This window comes from Oncorhynchus clarkii, chromosome 25, assembly GCF_045791955.1.
Source record: "Oncorhynchus clarkii lewisi isolate Uvic-CL-2024 chromosome 25, UVic_Ocla_1.0, whole genome shotgun sequence".
Lineage (NCBI taxonomy): Eukaryota > Metazoa > Chordata > Actinopteri > Salmoniformes > Salmonidae > Oncorhynchus > Oncorhynchus clarkii.
This window is the reverse complement of record NC_092171.1, coordinates 26,501,375-26,525,457: the sequence shown is the minus strand read 5'-3', so window position 1 is coordinate 26,525,457 and position 24,083 is coordinate 26,501,375. Positions and strand designations below refer to the sequence as shown.

Genomic DNA, 24,083 nt, shown 5'->3' with positions numbered 1-24,083 from the left:
TGTTGTCTGCAGAACAGTATGTCTATGGTCTTTCTTTGTTTGGCTATTAATTTAATTAAATCAAAATGTTATTTCATGTATTTTCATTTAAAGCTTCCAAGAAAGTCCAATATTTGTTGATCCCACAAAGCCAGAAGAATTGACTGTGAATAATTGAGTAGAATTCAAGAAAAACATATTTATAAATGTTTTCCACTTGAGCAATAAAAGCATTTTCAAACCCCACTTGTCTTACACTTTTTTAAACATATATATGTTTAGAATATACTATAATAGTATTGTATTGTGGAATCTACATGGAAAATACACTGGATTTTATTCACGTCTCCATCGCAACCAAAAATCTATGTTGCTTTGAGGGTGGAATTTCAACCACATGATTACAGTATGTCATCATTGTAACCAGTGCTGTGTGTAAGTTTACTAAGCAAACAATCTGGAATTTCGAAACACATGAATGTTTCTTATAAAAACCAGAAGTAATGCAATCAGTCTTTCCTCAACTCTTTGCCAAAAGAGACTGGCATGAATAGTATTAATTTTAGCCCTCATATTACAATGAAGAGCAAGAAGTGCCGCTCTGTACTGGGACAGCTGCAGCTTTACTAGGTCCTTCTTTGTAGCATTTGACCATATACCTGGACAATAATCAAGATAAGATAAAATTAGAGCCTGCAGGACTTTCTTTGTGGAGTGTGGTGTCAAAAAAGCAGAGCATTTCTTTATTACGGACAGACCTCTCCCCATCTTTACAACCATTGAATCTATATGTTTTGATCATGACAGTTTAGAAACTAAGGTAACACCAAGTAATTTATTCTCCTGAACTTGTTCAATAACCACACCAGATTCAGCTGAGGTCTAAAACACAGGGAATGATTTGTACCAAATGCTCAATGCTCTTAGTTTTACAGATGTTCAGGACCAGTTTATTGCTGGCCACCCATTCCAAAACAGACAACTCTTGATAAAGGGTTTCAGTAACTTCATTAGCTGTGGTTGCTGATATGTTTGAATGAATCATCAGCTTACATGGACACATGCTTTGTTTAATGCCAGTGGTAGGTCAATGGTAAAAAAAGAGTAGAGGGCCTAGAGAGCTGCCCTGCAGTACACCACACTTTACATGTTTGACATTAAAGAAGCTTCCATTAAAGAAAATCATCTGAGTTCTATCAGATACATAGCTCCAAGTCCATGATATGGCAGAGGTTGAAAAGCCATAAAACATACGTTTTCTCAAGAACTACCAGGTTTGAAGGTAAGACCCCAGGTGCAGACGGTGTCGAAGTAACAAAAGTTTATTAAATCGAGCACAGGCAGGCATAGGTACAGGAAGGCATGCAGGCTCAGGCTCAAGGCAGGCAAAAAGGTCAAAACTGGGAAAATAGGAACTATAGACAAGACAGGGGCAAGGGAAAAGCAGGAGACAAAGGGCCGTGAGACATGGATTTAACTCTGTACACATGAAAGGTGGCATGTATACCTTCAGGCCTAAGGACAAAGACTTTCCTCAAGGCTCAGATTAAAGATATGACATATAGGAGTGGCTATAGTCAGCTACCTAATAGCTTTCCATCTAAGTTGTCAATGCCAGGAGGTTTGTCATTATTGATCGATAACAATAATTTCCCCACCTCTCCCACACTACCTTTGCAAAATTCAAACTTGCAATGCTTTTCTTTCATTATTATAATTGTTATACATTAGTATAATGGCTCACTGTTTGTTGTTGGCATTTCATGCCTAAGTCTGTCCACTTTAAGTATTTCTAACACCATCCACATAAGAGTCACATCTAAATCTTTTGTATAATCTCTTACACACCATTTTAGGCCCATCTTTTGGGACTTTCCTGGATATAGCCACTGTGATCACTGCATCCAATGGGTACAGATACAACTTTAGAACAAAGTTCTACAGTATTAGTAAAAATGTGATCAATATATGTGGATTATTTTGTTCCTGTAGTGTTTGTAAACACCCTGATAGGTTGATTAATAACCCAAACTAGATTTCAGACACTGGTTACAGCAAGAAGCATCCTCTTGAGTGGACAATTTGATGAAAACCAGTCAACATTCAGGTCCCCAAGAAAGTAGACCTCTCTGTTTGAATCACATACTGTACACTATCAAGCATTTCACACATATTATTTGGATACTGACTGTTAGCACTTGATGGCCTATAGCAAAACCCCAAAAGAAAAGGCTTTAGATGTGCCAGGTGAACCTGCAAACACAACACTTCAATAACACTTGACATAAGATCTTCACTAGGAATTACAGGGATATGACTCTGAATATATACAGCAACACCTCCCTCATAAGCATAACTGTCTCTTCTATAGATGTTATTTCCTTGTATTGCTACTGCTCTATCATCAAATTAATTATCTAAGTGAGTCTCAGAAATGCCTAATATATGAATGCTATCTGATGTTAGCAAGTTATTGATTTGATTAACCTTATTTCTAAGTCTACATATATTAATATGGGCTATTTTCATCCTATGTCTAGCTTATCTGAGATAGACATACAATGGAAAATAGCAAACAAAGCAAGATAAAAAATATATACATTCATCAGTCCATTCATCAGTTGATGTGTGTAAGTGTGTGTGGGTGTGTGTGCTGAGGGGTTTAAGCTATGAACCCATAGGCTTGGCTCTCTCATCTCTTCAAGGCTTTTGGAAGGGAGGGTGGACAATGCGCCTGTCATAGCGGATGTAAGCAATGTCCCCACGCACTCTGGCAGCTTTCCTGGCTAGGATAAGTTCTTCCCTCTTCTGGCACGCAACTTCAGGATAGTTCTCATTGAGGAAGATATACGTTCCTCTCAAGTTCTTGGCTCTTTCCAGAGCAGCTACCTTGTCCTTGAAGAAAAGTGATAACACATTAAGTGTTGTATAAATACAACATATTGTATATTGTATTCCCATTTGAACTTTGCTGTGACTTTTGAGTGGCAGGTAGTCTAGTGCTTAAGAGCGTTGGGCCAGTGATCGTAAAGTAGCTGGTTCGGATCCCCGAGCCGGTTAGTTGAAAAATCTGTTGATGTGCCCTTGAGCAAGGCACTTATCCCAAATTGCTCCAGGGTCACCGTCAATAATGGATGATCCCTGGCTGTGACCCCACTTTCCGAGGGTGTCTCATGGGGGAGTGGGATATGCAAAAAACAAATCCAATTCACATACTGTATAATACACATTTGTACATGTGTGAAATATGACAAATGTAAGCAACCACCCAATTATTGTTAAATGGTTGAAAGTGCTGTAATAACTCATTTAAATGACATATAAACCAAAAATCTGACATTTTTCTATTATAATTTGGTTGTGCTTTTATACTGAACAAAAATATAAACCCAACATGTAAAGTGTTGTCCTATGTTTCATGAGCTGAAATAAAAGACCCCAGAAATGTTCCATATGCACAAAAAGTAAATTTTTCTTAAATTGTGTGAACAAATTTGTTTACATCCCTGTTAGTGAACATTTCTTCTTTGCCAAGATAATCCATTTATCTGACTGATGTGGCACATCAATAAGCTAATTAAAAGGCATGATCATTACACAGATGCACCTTGTTCTGGGGGCAATAAAAGGACACTCAAAAATGTACAGTTTTGTCACACAACACAATGCCACAGATGTCTCAAGTTTTGAGGGAGCGTGCAATTGGCATGATGACAGCAGGAATGTCCATCAGAGCTGTTGCCAGAGAATTGAATGTTAATGTATCTACCATAAGCCTCCTCCAACATCATTTTTGAGAATTTGTCAGCAACCGGCCTCACAACCGCAGACCTTGTGTAACCATGCCAGCCCAGGACCTCCACATCTGGCTTCTTCAACTGCAAGACTAGCAATCTGGACAGCTGATGAAACTGAGGACTTTTCCTGTCTGTAATAGACCCTTTATGTGGGGAAAAAATCATTCTGATTTGCTGGGCCAGGCTCCCCACTCTTGGCTGCGCCCCTGCCCAGTCATGTGAAATCCGTAGATTAGAGTCTAATGAGTTTATTTCAATTGACTGATTTCCTTATTCGAACTGTAACTCAGTAAAATCCCTCAAATTGTTGCATGTTAGAGTTATATGTTTATTCAGGACATCTAAAAGTATGTTTACTGCTAAATGTTAGCATATTCTACAATATTCACAAAGTTGACCTTCTTGTCTGTCTTTGTGATGTCACTGTTGAGAAGTAAATGAATTCATCAGTAGCATGTTGAAGTTGTTGATGTTGTTTTGAGCCGGTTGCTGTGGTACCCGTGCTTGATAGGAAAAAGGCGCAATGTATGCCAGAGCATAAAATGTAGAGATCATGTACAACTCTTATTGTGTTAACAATGTTTTTGGCAAAGCAACACCTCAAAAAACGCTACCTAACTCAGTATGTCACAGCGTTTCCCAAACTCGGTCCTCGGGACTCCAAGGCATGTTTTGTTTTTTGCCGTAACACTACACAGCTGATTCAAATGATCAAAGCTTAATGAATAGTTGATTTTTTGAATCAGCTGTGTAGTGCGAGGGGAAACAACAAAATGTGCACCCCTTGGGGTCCTGGCTGCCCTGTGTATGCTGCTGCTTTGCCAAACTCTGTTACCTCCTCCCGTACCCGCTCCGCCGCAAGCTATTCCAGGTTATGAAAACCGGTCTGGTGTACATGCAAACTTCAGTCCCCTGGCCTGCAGTACCTAGGGAGAGACTCTGCTATGACCCCACACACAATTCAGGTAAGAGAGAGAGAGAGAGAGGGGCAGGGGAATGAGAGAGAGGGGCAGGGGAATGAGAGAGAGGGGCAGGGGAATGAGAGAGAGGGGCAGAGGAATGAGAGAGAGAGAGGGGCAGGGGAATGAGAGAGAGAGAGGGGCAGGGGAATGAGAGAGAGGGGGAGGGGAATGAGAGAGAGGGGGAGGGGAATGAGGGAGAGAGAAAGAGGGGAATGAGGGAGAGAGAGGGAGGGGAATGAGGGAGAGAGAGGGAGGGGAAGAGGGAGAGAGAGGGAGGGGAAGAGGGAGAGAGAGGGAGGGGAATGAGGGAGGGGGAAGAGGGAGAGAGAGGGGCAGGGGAATGAGAGAGAGGGGCAGGGGAATGAGAGAGAGGGGCAGGGGAATGAGAGAGAGGGGCAGGGGAATGAGAGAGAGAGAGGGGCAGGGGAATGAGAGAGAGGGGGAGGGGAATGAGGGAGAGAGAAAGAGGGGAATGAGGGAGAGAGAGGGAGGGGAATGAGGGAGAGAGAGGGAGGGGAAGAGGGAGAGAGAGGGAGGGGAAGAGGGAGAGAGAGGGAGGGGAATGAGGGAGGGGGAAGAGGGAGGGGAATGAGGGAGGGGGAAGAGGGAGAGAGAGGGAGGGGAATGAGGGAGGGGAATGAGGGGGAGAGGGAGAGAGAGGGAGGGGAATGAGGGAGGGGAATGAGGGGGAGAGAGAGAGAGAGGGAGAGAGAGGGAGGGGAATGAGGGGGAGAGAGAGAGAGAGGGAGGGGAGAGAGGGAGGGGAAAGAGGGAGAGAGAGGGAGGGGAATGAGGGAGAGCGAGAGACAGAGAAAATGGAGGTTGACGAGAGGCTATGCAGATGCTCATTGACATGCGCGAGCAGTGTGGGTGCAATGATTGAATAACATGTATGTGTACATTTATGTTTCAATGCGAGAGATGTGGTCAGCATTTTAGAAAATGCTGAGATGGTTGAAAAGGTTGTTTCATTTGTAGTGTGCACCTTTGGCCACAGGGAGGCAGTGTCTACTGTCATTACTATCTACTGCAGCGAGCGTTGTGAAGCAAATATAAATTATTTTTCACCAAGAACAATGATTCTGTGACTATACTTGGCACTGGCTACCCCTCGGTTTATGCCTATGTTCCTGCCTGTCTCGGGAGTTTGTATTAGCCACTGTGCAATGCTTGCTCTTTGTGGTTTTAGGCTGGGTATCTGTAAAGCACTTTGTGACACTGTTGATGTAAAAAGAGCTTTATAAAATCCATTTGATTGATTTACTATGTTTCTCCTCTACAACATTCTAGCTTCGCCTCAAACACACAGCCACTGTATTAACCTCACATAATGGTACACTGACACTAGATGGGTCAGCTGCAAAGTCAGAACGGTCTATATTGTACAAATTCATGAAAGCTTCTTGGTCTTAATTTAAGGTTTGGGTTAGGCATTAGGATTAGCAGTGTGGTTAAGGTTAGGGTTAAAATCAGATTTTATGACTTTGTGGAGCTGCCTCCAGGTCAAGATTCATGACAATAAATGCCAACCTGCACACTGTATTCACCTCTTACATAATGACACTGGGCTTTTAATGCTTTTAAAGATTTACTTACTTTTCACTGCTGTAAGCACAGTGCAACAATACTTAATGAACTTGTTGCACTGTTTTAAGAGTAAGACTTTCCCAGTAATAAAAACACTAATGTAAGGGTTGAATGTAAAGTGTTTCATAAAATTACAATATCTGTGCAGGTCTTAACATATAAAATATACATAAACTTAACGTAATAAAGTTGAGATGTGATAGTTGTGATTCTGAAAGCTAAAGGCAGACATGTTAACTCTTATCAGGAAGGTGATAAGGGTGAGAGAAAGGGATAAAGCATGCTAGAATATGACAAGTGTGTCACATTGAGTGAGAAAGAGAGAGTTGGGAATGAGGAAGTAAAGTTCAAAAGTTACTTGCTGCTGAGTGACACATGGAATCAGATATCAGTGAGAAGCGAACAGTGAGACAGAGACAGAGAAAGTTACTGTGACAGAGACAGACAAAGAGGGAGAGAAGTGGGGGCTGTAGTGTACCATATACAAATAAAATCAGATTTTATTAGTCACATGCGCCGAATACAACAGTGAAACGTTTACTTACAACCCCCTAACCAACAACACCATTTAAAAAATACAAAAAAGAATAAGAAATAAAAGTAACAAGTAGTTAAAGAGCAGGAGTAAAATAACAATAGTGAGACTGTATTCAAGGGGGTACCGTTGCAGTCAATGTGCGGGGGCACCGGTTAGTCAAGGTAATTGAGGTAATATGTAGAGTTATTAAAGTGACTATGCATAGATGATAACAATAGAGAGTAGCAGTGGTGTAAAAGACGGAGGGCAATGCAAATAGTCTGGGAAGCCATTTGATTAGATGTTCGGGAGTCTTATGGCTTGGGGATAGAAGCTGTTTAGAAGCCCCTTGGACCTAGACTTGGGGCTCCGGTACCGCTTACCGTGCAGTAGCAGAGAGAACACTCTATGACTAGGGTGGCTGGAGTCTTTGACAGTTTTTAGGGCTTTCCTCTGACACCACCTGGTATAGAGGTCTTGGATAGCAGGAAGATTGGCCCCAGTGATGTACTGGGCCGTACGCATTACCCTCTGTAGCGCCTTGCGGTCGGAGGCCGAGCAGTTGCCATACCAGGCAGTGATGCAACCAGTGCTCTCGTGGTGCAGCTGTAGACCCTTCTGAGGATCCCATTCCAAATCTTTTCAGTCTCCTGAGCGGGAATAGGTTTTGTCGTGCGATCTTCATGACTGTCTTGGTGTGATTGGACCATATTAGTTTGTTGGTGCTATGGACACCAAGGACCTTGAAGCTCTCAACCTGCTCCACTACAGCCCCGTCGATGAGAATGAGGGCGTGCTCGGTCCTCCTTTTCCTATAGTCCACAATCATCTCCATGGACTTGATCACGTTGAGGGAGAGGTAGTTTTCCTGGCACCACATTGCCAGTTCTCTGACCTCCGCCCTGCGGCCTTGTGAATGTTGACCTGTTTAAAGGTCTTACTCACATCGGCTGCGGAGAGCGTGATCACAGTCATCCGGAGCTGGTGCTTTCATGCATGTTTCAGTGTTATTTGCCTCGAAGCCAGCATAGAAGTAGTTTAGCTCATCTGGTAAGCTCGTGTCACTGGGCAGCTCTCGGCTGTGCTTCCCTTTGTAGTCTGTAATGGTTTGCAAGCCCTGACACATCCGACGAACGTCGGAGCCGGTGTAGTACGATTCGATCTTAGTCCTGTATTGACACTTTGCCTGTTTGATGGTTCATCACAGGGCATAGCGGGATTTCTTAGAAGATTCCGGGTTAGAGTCCCGCTTCTTGAAAGCAGCAGCTAAACTTTTGCTCAGTGCGGATGTTGCCTGTAATCCATGGCTTATGTTTGGGGTATGTACGTACGGTCACTGTGGGGACGACGTCATTGATGCACTTGTTGATGAAGCCAATGACTGATGTAGCGTACTCCTCAATGCCATAGGAAGAATCCTGGAATATATTCCAGTCTGTGCTAGCAAAACAGTCCTGTAGCTTAGCATCTGCTTTATCTGACCACTTTTTTATTGACAGTCACTGGTTCTTCCTGCTTTCATTTTTGCTTGTACGCAGGAATAGGGAGGATAGAATTATGGTCAGATTTGCAAAATGGATGGCGAGGGAGAACTTTGTATGTGTCTCTGTGTGGACTAAAGGTGGTCTAGAGTTTTTTCCGCTCTGGTTGCACATTTAGTATGCTGAAATTCGGTAAAACACATTCAAGTTTCCCTGCATTAAAGTCCCTGGCCACTAGGAGCGCCACCTCTGGATGAGTGTTTTCCTGTTTGCTTAATTCAGAATACAGCTCATTGAGTGTGCCAGCATTGGTCTGTGGTGGTATGTAGACAGCTACGAAAAATACAGATGAAAGCTCTCTAGGTAGATAGTGTGGTCTACAGTTTATCATGAGATACTCTACCTCAGGTGAGCAAAACCTTGAGACTTCCGTTGATATCATGCACCAGCTGTTGTTTACATATCTGCATAGTCCGCCACCCCTTGTCTTACCAGACACCGCTGTTCTATCCTGCTGATACAGCGTATAACCAGCCAGCTGTATGTTGTCGTCCAGCCACTACTCCGTGAAGCATAAGATATTACAGTTTTTAATGTCCCGTTGGTAGTTTAATCTTCCTCGTAGGTTGTCGATTTTATTTTCCAATGATTGCACGTTAGCTAGAAGAATGGAATTCGCCTACGAATTCTCAGAAGGCAGCCCGACCTTTGTCTCTTCACGCATATTAGGGGGATGTGGGCCTGTTCTCGGGAAAGCAGTATGTCGTTCATGTCGGGCTCGTCGTACTCGTTAAAGGAAAAAAATCTTCTGCCGTTTGACATTGACATGGCACATTTGGGTGAGGAGGTGTCGCTCTCTGTTGACCATCTGTGACAAGGTCAGAGGTCAAGCTGTCTGACCCTGCAAAAGATTTTTAATCTGTGAGTAATAATTTCTCTTCACCTGTGTGTTAGTTGTTTTTACGTGTGTGTTGTGGACCTTTGTGTGAATACTGTATATACTCCATGAACACTGTGTATTCTTGTTCGCATTTTAAATCTCCTCAAACTGTTGACATACACAATATCAACTGGTATTTCTCATCTCCTTTCTCTCCCTCTATCATCTCAGTGGCACACACAGCTGGGGTGACAACACACTTCGCACCACCAGTGATCAAGGGTTAAACGTCAGTTGGCGGCTGCTGTGCACTGATAAAATAGTTGTCAGTTTGATATCATTGTACAGTAACCCCTTATCTGTCCCAAATGCATGCACAGCAAGAGATACTTTGTCGGTCTTGTACGAGAACATCAACAACTGCTTGATCACAATTCCCAAAACACGAGACACACAGCAAAACAAGAGCCTCTTGAAAGGGATTAATGAAAGAAAGAGAGAGAAAGATGGTGTGTTTCAGGATTACAGCCTTCAGTCTGTACAGTGAAAGTTAGTCATGTCCCTTTAACACGTACAAATGGCAGTATTGTTCAGTATTTGCCCTCTGTCCTGTGTGGCTGTCAATGAGTAAACTGTCTGGCTTTCGAGGAGGGAGGATTCTGTTTCGATACAGTGGCGCAGTCACATTGTGAATGGTAAGATTGCCATAGGCTACAGTCAAAGCTTTAGGTGTCAGGGAATACCTGTTCATTAACACTGTTCTTTGGGTGTCAGGGAATACCTGTTCATTAACACTGTTCTTTAGGTGTCAGGAAATACCTGTTCATTAACACTGTTCTTGGAAGTGGGCGTTTTCTGGTGTGGTCGAAACAACCTGCTCCTTGTGCAAGCATGCAGGATGTGTGTGTAAGGATTACAGTATTTGCTCATGGGTTACATGGACAAAATGTTACATTTAAATATTTATCTGCAATACACTGTATGTTGTTTGGATTTTGTGATTGTTTGGATTGTTCCCATCAGGGGTGTAATCATTAGTCCAAACTGTTGAAAACAGTTGTGTTTTACAACAAAAACTTTCTATTTTACAAATGTATGTAGGTACTTCCCCATTTTGTTCCCTTTGTTTTGTTTGGTTCTGTTTGGTTTTGTTTTGTTCCTAGAGAATACACCCCAGGTACAGAGCGAGGAGTAAAACAAGCGCCCTACTTTTTATGATCACTGGCTTATATCATCCTATAAAAATGTGTTTCAATGAACAGCATCCCATTTTGATTGGCTCAAATCAATGGGTCATTGAGTGGCAGTGGCAGTGAGACCCCTCCCACCAGGTGAAAGTGTTTCAGAGAACACAGAATGGAACTGACATTAGGTCACACTTGGAATGGTAGTATAGAATATAAACCATCTTAATGATATCAGTTGTCAGATGTTGATTTGATCTGAATGTTAATAACTGCGTATTTTTCTTTCTGCTATTGGACACAGGATGTTGACAGATGGCCTTGGGTTATGCGTTTGATTGGATTGTAACAGTCAAGGTTATCCCTGTGAATCACAAGGTAAGTTATTTTGTATGAAATACTGTAGCTTTGTTACAAGCGATCTGTAGAAGCCATGTATATAATGAACATGTGTTTATCACCATTTCCATTTGTTTTACTTTGATTAGAATGATTTGCACACTGCATTTACCTACAGGCATTGTTTTTGCTGCTATCATAATCACTGATTGAGCAAGTGCAGTAAGTGATTGGAAAAGGCAGCTACTCTTACTTAATCATCAGTAAGTGATGTATTTGATGTGGTCCGGGAGTTAATAATGTGTGACAGGACTGTATTGTTGTCTCTGCAATCTTCAGTGCCCTCTTGTTTGTGCAGTGAATCTTTCAATCCTGTCCTTATTTTTGTTAATGTGCACGTTTATTATTTTAGGCCCATCTTTTAATTTGTATTTTAAAAAATATATATTTTTTTAAATATTGGTGCTGAATTACTGCCAGCAATATAAATCCCTCACTATTTTGTTTAAAATAGTGGCAATGTTTTTGGTGTCTTACCATCTACTGTAAGGGGCTAAGCAGGCCTCTCACCCTCAAGTGCGTAAGCAAGCAGCCAACACCTCCTTAAAAGATATGGGTGCAGACAGAGAGGGTTTTGCATGACAATAGGGTGATTCCTTACTAAACTAGGTCAAAAAAAGTCTGTTACATTTTCCTTTGGAAATATAATTGACATTTGTATCCGGAATGTTGAAATGCCTGTAGAGTATATTATGTTCACCAATTTATTAAAAATAAGCCAACTTTTTAAAAATATATTATGTTTACTGTAAGGAAATTTTAATTGAAATCAAAATACTACTCATGTTAGAGCAAGAGGTAGATCTTCACATGACACCAATTTTTGCTTTGTAGCAGCTACAGGTGAACCGTTATGGAGTTTTAAAGGAAGCCTGGGTAAGGCCAGATGTCAGAAATATGTCAACTTTTATTATTTATTAATTATGCTTTTAGATCTGTCAACAATCCTTCATCCAATGGACCATTCTTGGATTACATTTTGTGAAAATCCTCAAAACATGGTATTTTTGTCCTATACCTTTGTAAGGAATCACCCATTGAGAATTTAGTCAACATTGTGAATATACAAAGAACTCTAAACATGACTTTAATAATATTATGTGCAAACTGTACATGGGTAGGGTGGGGCTAAATCCTCTGTGTACAAATGTGAACTCTGCTGTGTTTTGACAACTTTTCTTTGATCATGTAAGCATAAATGTGTCCATAAGTACATGTTGACATCATCAATTCACCTATACACAAACTAAACACTTATTTCAGTAGATGAAACGCTTGTATGTCAACCAAGCACACGAAAGCATGTATTCACCTACCCACTTTCTCTCCACCTCACTCACTAACGTGTCCCCCTAAAACAGCAGTTGCCATGGTGCAGGTGAGAGAGGTCATGGGGCCATGGGCAGCTCCAGGGTTGGGGTCATTCTCTTCAGATTTCGTCATGTTCTCTCTGCTCCTCCTCCTCCTCTCCATCATCCTCGCCCTCTGCACTAACTGTAGAAGGTCAGTGATCAACTATTTTGCATTTCTAAAGGAACATATTTTGTTGCATAAGAGAGAGCATTTGATTCCTGAGTATATGACCATACATGGTAGGCGAGAGAATACACATACCTTCAAACACTGCATTCCATGCATGATTTTTATAGTGTCAGTGCAACAGTTCACACTCCACCTTCCCACCACGAAACTATACCAACAAAAAAATACCATGATTTTGGGGATTTTCACTAAATTGTATCCATAGAAGGGTCCTTTGGTGGCAGGATTGTTGACATGTATTTGACATTTGTATCTAGAAGCATAATTGAGAAATAATTCATCAAAGTCTGCATATATGACATTTTGGCCTAATCCAGGCTTCCTTTAACTCTTATGTTTAATTTGTAGGTGCTACAAAGATAAAGTTGGTGTCACATGACGCTTTACCGCTTGCTCTGTAATATGAGTAGTATTTCAATAACACATTTCTTACATGCATTTATCAATATAAATAATATAATCATGAATATTGAAAATATAAATGGATTTGAATAATTTTTCAATATATTGTTGAGCATAATATACTTTACATATCAAAGTTCCAGAGGGTGATCTCTGCTACTTTTAGTTATCACCGTGACTACCTATAGCTCCATGACCCCGGCCACAGCAAAGTTCGATACTAGCCTATGATAGATTTCATGACTAGAGAGAGACTGTCAAAGAATACAGCAAAGAGCTGCTGTTTTGAGTGAGTTCATGTCTAAGTTTTATTCAGCACTGTCAACACTGCTTTTATTCAACACTACTACAAAACATAAAACAAGCTTCTCTCTACTTCTGCTTGCGCTGCAGCTGCAATGAATGAGTAGCCGATAGCCCTGCGGTTTTATTATTATTAGCAGCTAGTCCTGTCTATTTTTATATAGAGTGAAAGTTTCCTCTGTCTGGTCATAGGGACAACATGAATTTGTTCCTGAGGCAGATGTGGTGTGACTAGAGATTCGCCATCAGGTGGAAGACTGTCCCCTCTTTCTGGTCAGCCTTGCTGGAGGAAAGGAAGGAGAGAGTGGGACCGTGAGAGGCAGATCCTCTGCTTCCCTCACTGCTGAGACTAATGCTGTTCAAAACAACCTGGGAACTCAGAAATCTCAGACTTCCAACTTCAGTGAGTTCAAGATCCCTGGGAACTCAGAGGGAAAAAAAACTAAATACAACTGAGAAACATTGTTTTGAACTGTCATCCAACTCGGAAACTCTGGCATCTTTCTTGAGCTCTTTCCAACCTGAAGTTCACTTACGTAATTTTTTTCCAAATTCCCAGTTGTCTTGAAAGCACCATGATCATCAGCGACAGGTACTTACACTATATGTACAAAAGTATGTGGACACCCCTTAAAATGAGTGCATTTTGCTATTTTAGCCACACCCATTGCTGGAAGGTGTATAACATTGAGCACACAGCCATGCAATCTCCACAGGGAAGCATTGGTAGTAGATCGGCCTTGCTGAAAAGCTCAATGACTTTCAACGTGGCACTGTCGTAGGATGCCACCTTTCCAACAAGTCATTTTGTCAAATTGCTACCCTGCCAGAGATGCCCCGGTCAACTGTAAGTGCTGTTATTGTGAAGTGGAAATGTCTAGGAGCAACAGCTGCGAAGTGGGTCTCAAGCTCACAGAATGGGACCGTCGAGTGCTGAAGCATGTAGCCTGTAAAAATCGTCTGTCCTCACTTGCAACACTCACTACTAAGTTCCAAACTGCCTCTGGAAGCATCGTCAGCTCAAGAACTGTTCGTCAGGAGCTTCATGAAATGGGTTTCTATGGCCGAGCAGCCGCACACAAGCCTAAGATCACTATACGCAATGCCAAGTGTCGGATGGGTGGTGTAAAGCTCACCACCATTGGACTCTTGAGCAGTGGAAACGTGGTTTGGACTAGGCCCCTTAGTTCCAGTGAAGGGAAATCTTAATGCTACAGTATACAATGACATTCTAGACGATTCTGTGTTTCCAACTTTGTGGCAACAGTTTGGGGAAGGCACTTTCCTGTTTCAGCATGAGAATGCCCCCGTGCACAAAGTGAAGTCCATCCAGAAATGGTTTGTCGAGTTTAGTGTGGAAGAACTTGACTGGCCTGACCTCAACCCCATTGAACACCTTTGGGATGAATTGGAATGCCGACTGCAAGCCAGGCCTAATCGCCAAACATCCGTTCCCAACCTCACTAATGCTCTTGTGGATGAATGCTGCGTGGACTTGTTTCCAATGTTCCAACATTTTAGATGAAAGCCTTCCCAGAAGACTGGAGGCTGTTATAGCAGCAAAGGGGGGACCAACTTCATATGAATGCCCATGATTTTGGAATGAGATGTTCGACGGGCAGGTGACCACATACTTTTGGTCATGTAGTGTACCATCAGTCCCGTAACATACATTTTAATAATTCGCTTTATGCTCAGCTGTGCCTCGCAAGTGCTACAACAACTGATCTATTTTGTTATTAAAGTTAGACTTGCTTTTTGTCTGCAAAAGCAATCTTGACTCAAAGTTTGACCACTGCTGTAGAGTATTTTATGTTCAACAATACACTGAGTGGACAAAAAATTAGGAACACCTTCTTAATATTGAGTTGCACCCCCTTTTTGAACAACCTCAATTCGTTGGGGCATGGACTCTACAAGGTGTCAAGCGTTCCACAGCGATGCTGGCCCATGTTGACTCCAATGCCTCCCACAGTTGTTGAGCATTATGGAGTCTTAAAGGCCCAGTGCAGTCTTCAAGGTAATTTTCCTGTGTTTTTTATATTTCAACACTGAGGATGGAATAGTACTGTGAAAATTATGATAATTCCCATTTAGTGTAAGAGCTGTTTTAATGAGACCACCTGAATTTCAGCCTGTTTTAGTGTGCCTAGTGACATCACCAGGTGGTAAATGAGTTGGTAGACCAATAAGAAAGAGATCGAAACCTCTGCCGATACAGCTAGTTTTCAGTTTTCCCCTCCCCACTCGCACCACTCCCAGACATTCCTGACTAACTTCTTGCTTGAGAAATTACTATTTGCTAAGAAGGTATTTTTGTTTTTCATTTCCATTTTTAATTGAAAACAATCACTGTAAGGTACTTAATTGTTATCCAGAAATGATTTGATATTAAGAACAACTGCATTGAACTTTTTTTTTCAAATGCAATTGCACTTCCTGATTTGGTGTCGTTTAGATTTGGTTCATGAACAAATTATAGAGGCCATGACTGAATTCGAACAGGAGTTTGTTTCGGGGTGGCAGGTACTGTAGTCTACAGTAGTGGTTAGAGCATTGGGCCAGTAACCGAAAGGTTGCTGGATCAAATCCCTGAGCTGACAATGTAAAGATCTGTTGTTCTGCCCTTGAACAAGGCAGTTAACCCACTGTTCCCGGGTAGGCCGTCATTGTAAATAAGAATTTGTTCTTAACTGACTTGCCAAGTTAAAAATAAAAAAGTACCTTTTTGGGGTGTGGTTTGTGGGTGTCTCGGGGCTAGTAAGGGACTGTCAAATTACACAATGACATAATGTTCAAGTTGCACACCTTTTAGTCCTCATTAAATGCTTTCAATATTGGTATATGAATTAATACAATTTAGTTGGTTTGTTTTTAAGTCATTTGAGCTTGGAATTTTAACATATTGTCCCATGTGTAATTTACTGACTATCCCGAACTGACCCCATAGAGATATCCAAAGTCAACACAAATGTACCACAGACATTACGGTTGGGTCGTGTGCAGCAGCACTCTGTATTGATGGTTACTTGTGCCAGATGTTGTCAGGTTGAAACAGAACCAACCTTCATCTATGTTGTGAAGTCTCACACAACTCTGCTTTGCACTAGACCAGTGGTTCTTAACCTTGTTGGAAGTACTGAACCCCACCAGTTTCATATGCGCATTCACCGAACCCTTCTTAATTGGAAAAATAAAATGTGATTTTTTTTCAAATTCAAAACAGGTATATATTTTACTGGTGCACAAAATGAACCGTGCATCAACATCACTGTGTTCTAAGAACAAAATCTTCAAAACATGATTTTCACACAAACAAAAACATAATGAATATTTACTGCAAATCAGTGTGACGTCTGCTGTTGCAGTTCAGAAATGCGCGGCTTCACCTTGGCAAGTGCCACTCTCATGTCATTTTCGCAACAAAGTCTGTTCCTTTTCTTAGTTTTTATGTCCAGCATCCTCAAAGGATTGCTCGCAAAGATATGTTGTAACAAACGGTATGAAAATCTCCAGAGCTTTCTTAGCAATAACAGGGTACATTACCATTTGTTGACACCAAAACGTTGAAAGCGTTCTTGTTCTGAAGAGTTGCTGTTGAACCTGGCTCTGCTGAATTTCAATGATTTCATCGAGGTATTCATCATTGACATCTGTCTCAACACTAAACATGAACGGCTGTCTCACCCATGCTGGATATGACTCTCTTGTAGGGAAGTATCCGTCGAGACTTTGCAAGCTCATCTAAGTGCGTGGCAATTGCTTGCTTCAGTTCCGCGGGTACAGAAATGTCTCCGATTCCAGATACATCTTCGATCTTACTTACACAGTCATCCAGCAGGGGAAGGTTTGCGAAGTTATCATTCTCTGTTCGTCGTTTCCATAACGGTAGCTTTTTTTGAAAAGCCTTCAGGTTTTCCTCCGCTTCGATGATGTTGACTCCACCGCCCTGCATCTTTTGATTGAGAGCTGCGCCAATATCAGCCATGTACGCTAAAATGAGAATGAACTCAGAATTTTTGAAGCAATCTGCATGACAATGTTGGTGCTCTTGCAAAAACAGGGCTAATTCCACACGCACGGCAAAAACACGATTTAGCACCTGTCCCCGGGATAACCACCGAACGTTAGAATGGTACAGAAGTACCTCGAATTCAGAGCTCATTTCTTTGGATTGTGTTGGGGCACAGATCTGGGGAAGGGTATCAAAAAATGTCCGGAGCATTGAAGGTCCCCAACAACACAGTGGCCTCCATCATTCTTAAATGGAAGAAGTTTGGAACCACCAAGACTCTTCCTAGAGCTGGCTCCCCGGCCAAACCGAGCAATCGGGGGAGAAGGGCCTTGGTCAGGAAGGTGACCAAGAACTCGATGGTCACTCTGACAGAGCTCTAGAGTTCCTCTGTGGAGATGGTTGACCTTCTGGAAGGTTCTCCCATCTCTGCAGCACTCCACCAGTCATGCCTTTATGGTAGAGTAACCAGACGGAAGCCAGTCCTCAGTAAAAGGCACACAGCCCATTTTGGAGTTTGCCAAAATTACATTAAGACTCTCAGACCATAAGAAACCAGATCTAGTCTGATGAAAACAAGATTGAACACTGGTCTGAAGGCCAAGTGTCACGTCTGGAGGAAACCTGGCACATCCTTACAGTGAAGAATGTTGGGCAGCATCATGCTGTGGGGAAGTTGTTCAGCGGCAGGGACGGGAGACTAGTCAGGATCGAGGGGAAAAATGAACGGAGTAAAATATATAGAGAAATCTGGGATGAAAACCTGATCAAGACCTCAGACTAGGGCAAAGGTTCGCCTTCCAACAGACGGAAGCCACCCTAAGCACACAGCCAAGACAATGCAGGAGTGGCTTCAGGACAAGTCTTTGAGTGGCCCAGCCAGATCCTGGACTTGAACCCGATCGAACATCTCTGGAGAGGCCTGAAAATGGCTGTGCATCGACGCTTCCCATCCAGCCTGACAGAGATTGAGAGGATCTGCGGAGAAGAATGGGAGAAACTCTCCAAATACCGGTGTGCCAAGCTTATAGCATCATACCTAAGAAGACTTGAGGCTGTAATCGCTGCCAAAGGTGCTTCAACAAAGTTCAGAGTAAAGGGTCTGAATACTTATGTAAATGTAATATTTTTAATACATTGGCAAACAATTCTTAAAGCAAAAAAAGGTTGTCATTATGGCGTGTGTGCTGAGGATTTTTACATATTTTTTTAATCCATTTTAGAATAAGACTGTAATGTAATAAAATGTCAAGGGGTCTATACTTTCCAGATGCTGTGTGTGTAGCTTAGTAGAAGCAGAATGCTCACCACACATCAGTTAATATGGTGGAGAGGTGAGGAGTGATCTATGCCAATTAGTAATGAGTAGGATTATTAGGTGGCTATTATGGAAATGCGACCAGGTTGGGAATTTTGCCAGAACACCGAGGTTAACAACCCTACTCGTGCGACACGTGCCATGAGAATTTTAATGACCACAGAGTTAGGGGACACGTTTAACATCCCATCCCAAAGATGAATGTGCAATGTCCCCTTCGCTACCCTGGGGCATTGGGATCTTCTTAGACTAGAGGGGATAGTGCCTCCTACTGGTCCTCCAACACAACTTCCAGTAGCATCTGGTCCTCCATCCAGGGACTGACCCTGCCTACCTTCAGAGGCAGGCCAGCACTGGGATGAAGGGTGGTATGCTGCTGGCTAAGCATACTGAAAGCATTGGTAGATAGCTCTTGTACAAGTTCTGAATCTCTAGTTTGTGTTGTTCCACAGGCATTCCTTTACACTCCGGGATGGTGGTGAGGAGGTGGACAGAACCCAGTCACAGCTGGTCAGAGTGGTGAGAGATGGGCCAGGCAACAACAATGATGACCGCTATGTCCTGTCCAGGGTTACACTTGGGGTGGGGGTAGGCGCTCAGAAGTCGGTTAGATTGGAGGTAGGGAGATGCGGAGGAAGCAAGGAATGAGTAGAAGGGACAAAAGGGGGCAACGGGAGGGATGCAATGGATGGAATCCTTTTGTGAGTACTTTGTCTAGAGACCATTGGTGAGAGATGGGTTATTCTGAACCCAGTATAGCTGTGATGTCATTTGCTGATGATGATGATATATGATTGACAGGTGAAGCTAGAGGATGCCCTGGCCGCCAGGGAGAACCCAATGATCAATGACATCAGAAAAGATGAGAGTGGTGGGAAACCCAACTGTTCTACTTTTTTTCAGTTATCTAATTACAACGAGCAGAGAGGAGAACTGGTTGTTTTACGATGTGTGTTCGGTTTTCATCTCCTCCTTGGTTAGATTTCAGTCCCAGACCTGAGGACAGTGTCATTGGAGTCCCAGAGCAGCCTCCTGCTGATCAGGATGTCACCTGGTTGAAACCCTGGAGGAGCCACAGGGAGGCACCTGATCAAGGTGCTACCTTCACCAATCTCTTTTTCACTCTCTAAGTTCCTCTCCCTCCCTATTTCTTACATGTGTCTGGTTGCATCCCAATCTCTCCTACTTCCCAATATGTTCACTTCCCTTCACTGACTTGAAAGGAAATTACTGGCGTAAGGAATATTGATATAAACTCCCTTGCCTCCACCAATCCAATGCTATTAGATTTGTGGGAAGTAGAACAAGTGATTTTTTTTTATTTATTTTTTTAGAAAAAGTCATATTATTGGGACACAGCACAAGTGTAGTGGGTGTGTTTAACAGGTGTGTTTTGATGCCCTGCAGGTGATTCTCCAAGTGCCTTGCAGATTGCCAACAGAACCCCCCTGGCCATGACGGTTATATCTCCTTCGCCTCCCACAACCGTCGACATTGGTAGGCTATCACAAATCATCCATGTGCATTTCCTCAAACTAATGGGGCTCAATCTCTTTGGCCAAGCTTCAGGTTAAGTGAAACTTCTCAATTATTTATTACTTCTCTCACTTTGTAGGTGACCTGAGTGATGTCCTGAACTTCACACCTGAGCTCCACTTTATCCCAGCCCCCGTTGCCATAGTGGAAGTCGACACCCCCCTTGAATCTTTATTCCCACCTGTCTATTCAGAGGACACCCTAGATGCCACCATCGTGAGCAGCTTTGAACCTGTTGATGTCCCCATAATGAGCAGCTTTAACCCTGTTGCTGTCCCCATCCTTGAACCTCTGGTTGTCCCCATCGTGAGCAATTTTGAACCTGTGGAAGCCCCCATCGTGGATCTCCCCATCATGGATGTCACCATTGTGAACAGCCTTGAACCTCTGCAAGCCCCAATCGTGGATGCACCCATCGTGAGCAGCCTTGAACCTGTTGAACATGCGGATGCCACTGTCATTAATGACCTTGATATCCTGAATGCTCCAGTTGGCTTAGAGAACCTGGATGCCCCAGTCATCAACAGTCTTGACACACTGGTGCTGGACGCCCTCATTGTAAACAGCCTTGAACCTGTGGACATCCCTGTCATCAATGACCTTGGAACTCCAGATCCTCCAATCGTAAATATTCTTTACACCCTGGAGCTGGATGCTCCCATCATAGATGTCCCCATCGTGGACAGCCTTGCACCTGTGGAATTCCCCACCATGAACGACATTGACCTCCTGAAGGCCCCTGCGGAGTTCAGCTCCAGCTTTAACCCTCAGCTTGAAGTAGAGGTTAATGTGGAGGGTGAGGGCCAGAACCAGGGGCTTTCTCTCTATGTCGGACCCCAGCATACCTATGAGATCATTGGGGAGCCCAATCCTAATGAACACTCTGTGGAAGTGGACCTGGCAACAGCAAGCTCTCAAACCATAGCTGAACTGGTCAATAAATCCACCACACATTCTGACAATGACACAACCACAGTCACTGAGCCAGTGGACCTGGCAAGCCCCGGCTACGAGACTATAGCTGAACTGGTCCAGGATTTGAGTGCAACCACACTGCCTGATGATGACCCTATCACAACCACAGTCACAGAGCCAGGGGATCTGATAACCCCTGAGTATGAAACCATAGCTGAACTTGTCCATAAATTGAGTGCAACCACACTGCCTGACGATGAGCCAATAACAACCACAGTCACAGAGCCAGAAGGGCTTGACCTTACAAGCCCTCTCTCATTGGTAGAGGAGGGTTTCTGTGACAGGGGGTGGAATCCAATGTACGCTAGAGTGAGAAGGAAGCTTAGTAAAAGTACCACCCCACCCCCTGTGCTTCCATCGGAGAATGAGGAACCGGAGGGATTTTCACCTCCATTACCAGAGAGAAGTGGAGAGATGGAGGGATGATCATCGTGAATATCTCATAAGACTTCAAATGTGTGTTACGTCATCAATTATATTTATATAGACTCAGCTGTGTCATTTCTAGATGTAACATGACTCAGATGATGAAGATAAGGGTTGTACCCAGTCCACAGCTTAAACGATCTCACATGAGACAGGTATCTCACTGTCCTATCCTTCACACTATTTCCAGTCCTTTCATTAGCTTAGCATTAAACTGTACAATGCTATGCTACATATTCCATAAGGAAGGACCCTAAGCCCAGAGTAGAACTGGGTCACCTAACATGTTCCAGAGTAGGCTTTATGTTTGTATTTACTAACACATTACAGGGTGAAGTGGCAATTACGCAGTAATAAACCATTGCGTTACTAGTTTCTTTGAGATTCATTAAAAAGGGTCCACTTAAGACTCTTTCCCTCTCTGGAATTACAAACATTATACTTTAATGACAATAGTGGTGCATTCTTAATAAATAATTAACGTATATCAACAAAGTAAAGGGACAACATTATGGGCGTGTCCGAATACCCATACTTAAATAGAAGGCTTTTTGGGTATGCAAAAATGTGTTATATTATTTGTCATTTCGAAAATGTAGTATGATTTAAGTGCAAGGATGTCATACTAATTTTGGCTTTAAATCAATTAGAATTTGCACGTAGAGAATGACAGAGGACTCCAGTGGCCAAAAACTTGTTTTATCATGGGCATTGAGGACTTTCACCATTTTGAAGTAGTTAACTGGGTGGGATATATATATCATAATTCCATCCAGGTCCAAGGATGGATCAGCCAATTAATTATACTTGTGCGCAAACGTTCCATAACTGTTGTGGCAGTAAATCACCAACCTTGGCTTTATACCTGTTCAGACAACACACTCCGGATGGCAGTATGCAACCTTTCAGTTTGTTTACCAACTGTACTAAAATGTACTACTTTAAAATGGAGATGCCTCAATGGTGCCATAATGGGACAGATACAATGTTGTGTCCTCTAACTATCTCTATGAATTTGCTGCACATGATTGTGGAAGATAATTGTCTTTTCACCCAAATATTTGACAACAGGTGATAATCAGAATAGGGGACACGCGCTACAGAAATGTACAAATAGCAGGGAACAAGTGCGTTTGAGCATTCGATGACACCTTTTCAGTATGGCTGAGTGGTATGTTGATATTTGTTGCTTACTGCATACATTTCTACTAAACAGTACATTGTAAATAGTATGTTGTAATATTAGTACACAGTATGTAGTTTTAGTAAATAGTGGGCAAGTAGGCATTTCCATTTATTTATTCAAAGCTTTACAGGCGAGGGGTAAAACCAATCATTTAGAATTTATGAACAATATAAAACAAATATAAATTCAGTGTTGTAAAATGTCTATTGTCATTATTAGAGCATATAGGCTGAGCAGAATGAAATTACAAGAGGACAGATGAAATACCCTATTACAATACCACATTGAAATCTGTACCTCATTCATTACTACAATTTAAACATATCAGAATTCCAATTCAAAATATTGTGGAAGTGCTTCTGTGTGCAGATGCAATTAATTTTTTTCACCACAGTGGGGAAGTACAACTCACTATCTCTTACTGGATTTCTCTCTCTCAGTGGAAAGTTAGATGCCAAAGAATGTGCCACATTCAGCCCCTCTAAAACCCTGCTGAATACTGTGCATTCCTTCTGAGGAAGGGTGGGGACACCGCTAGGACTGTGGTCAGGAAATGAAACTTAAATACACATCCCTAGCACATACCTTTTTAAAAGTAGGCATTGAGAGAAAAATATGCCTTTTGCTCAAGTATTATAGCATGCCCATAAGCCTTGTTGAAATAAGTGAAGTCTTTGAGCTGTTTTACTCTAGACAACTGGGAAATTGAGAATAAATTAGCTCCGACTGGGAAAATACATTTTGAACGGTCATCCAACTCAGAATTGTAAATCCGGCCTCTTTCTGAAGCTACGACTTGAAGATCAATGACGTTATCATGATTCAGCCTTGTTTGTTTCCGAGTTCCCAGTTGTTTTGAAAGCACCTTAAATCCAGAGAATGCCAGACTTTTAAATTCGCAACATTAAGACTACAAAACTACAAGGACATTGCTCAATGCCAAATGTTTTGTAAGACCGAATTGTTTCTGCAGCAATTTTGTGCGCTGACACAATGTTGAATCCCACATTGGAATAGACCACTGGATGATTCTGTCTATTACACATTGACAGACATATCCATGGAGATAATTAATAGTTTATTAGATTGGTTGGTGTCTGTAGCCCTGCATCGTGCTGCAAATGCAGTATTTAATTAATTTATATATATACAGTACCAGTCAAAAGTTTGCACACATCTACTCATTCAAGGGCTTTTCTTTATTTTTGGTATTTTCTAAATTGTAGAATAATATTGAAAACATCAACACTTTGAAATAACACATGGAATCTTGTAGTAACCAAAAAAGTGTTAAAACAAATCAAAAATAAATGTTATAATTGAGATTCTTCAAAGTAGCCACCCTTTGCCTTGATGACAGCTTTGCACACTCTTGGAATTCTCTCAACCAGCTTCATGAGGTAGTCACCTGGAATGCATTTCAATTAACAGGTGTGCTTTGTTAAAAGTTAATTTGTGGAATTTCTTTCCTTCTTAATGCGTTTGAGCCAATCAGCTCTGTCAGCCCTATTTGATAAAAGACCAAGTACATATTATGGCAAGAACAGCTCAAATAAGCAAAGAGAAATGACAGTCCATCATTACTTTAAGACATGAA

At 42.2% G+C, this 24,083-nt stretch overlaps 1 protein-coding gene across 2 annotated transcripts; it reads left to right on the top strand.

Moving 5' to 3' along the window:
* The first annotated feature begins 10,547 nt into the window (after positions 1 to 10,547).
* Positions 10,548 to 23,797, top strand: LOC139384073 (uncharacterized). Of its 2 annotated transcripts, none has more exons than XM_071128707.1 (8): positions 10,548 to 10,590; positions 10,692 to 10,765; positions 12,148 to 12,289; positions 18,816 to 18,882; positions 19,165 to 19,234; positions 19,345 to 19,458; positions 19,771 to 19,860; positions 19,979 to 23,797. In XM_071128707.1, the coding sequence occupies exons 3-8, from the start codon at positions 12,156 to 12,158 to the stop codon at positions 21,298 to 21,300; spliced, it is 1,797 nt and encodes a 598-aa protein (XP_070984808.1). In that variant the 5' UTR covers positions 10,548 to 10,590; positions 10,692 to 10,765; positions 12,148 to 12,155; the 3' UTR covers positions 21,301 to 23,797. The 2 variants fall into 2 exon arrangements, with proteins under 2 accessions (XP_070984808.1, XP_070984809.1); XM_071128708.1 differs by having other exon boundaries at positions 12,151 to 12,289; positions 19,979 to 22,686.
* The last annotated feature ends 286 nt before the right edge of the window (positions 23,798 to 24,083 follow it).

Coding starts and splice junctions, on each gene's coding strand:
- LOC139384073 (XM_071128707.1), top strand. CDS start 12,156: ATGGTGCAGGTGAGAGAGGTCATGGGGCCATGGGCAGCTCCAGGGTTG. Junction 19,235..19,344: donor CATCAGAAAAGATGAGAGTG/GTGGGAAACCCA, acceptor CTCCTTGGTTAG/ATTTCAGTCCCAGACCTGAG. Junction 19,861..19,978: donor TCCCACAACCGTCGACATTG/GTAGGCTATCAC, acceptor CTCACTTTGTAG/GTGACCTGAGTGATGTCCTG.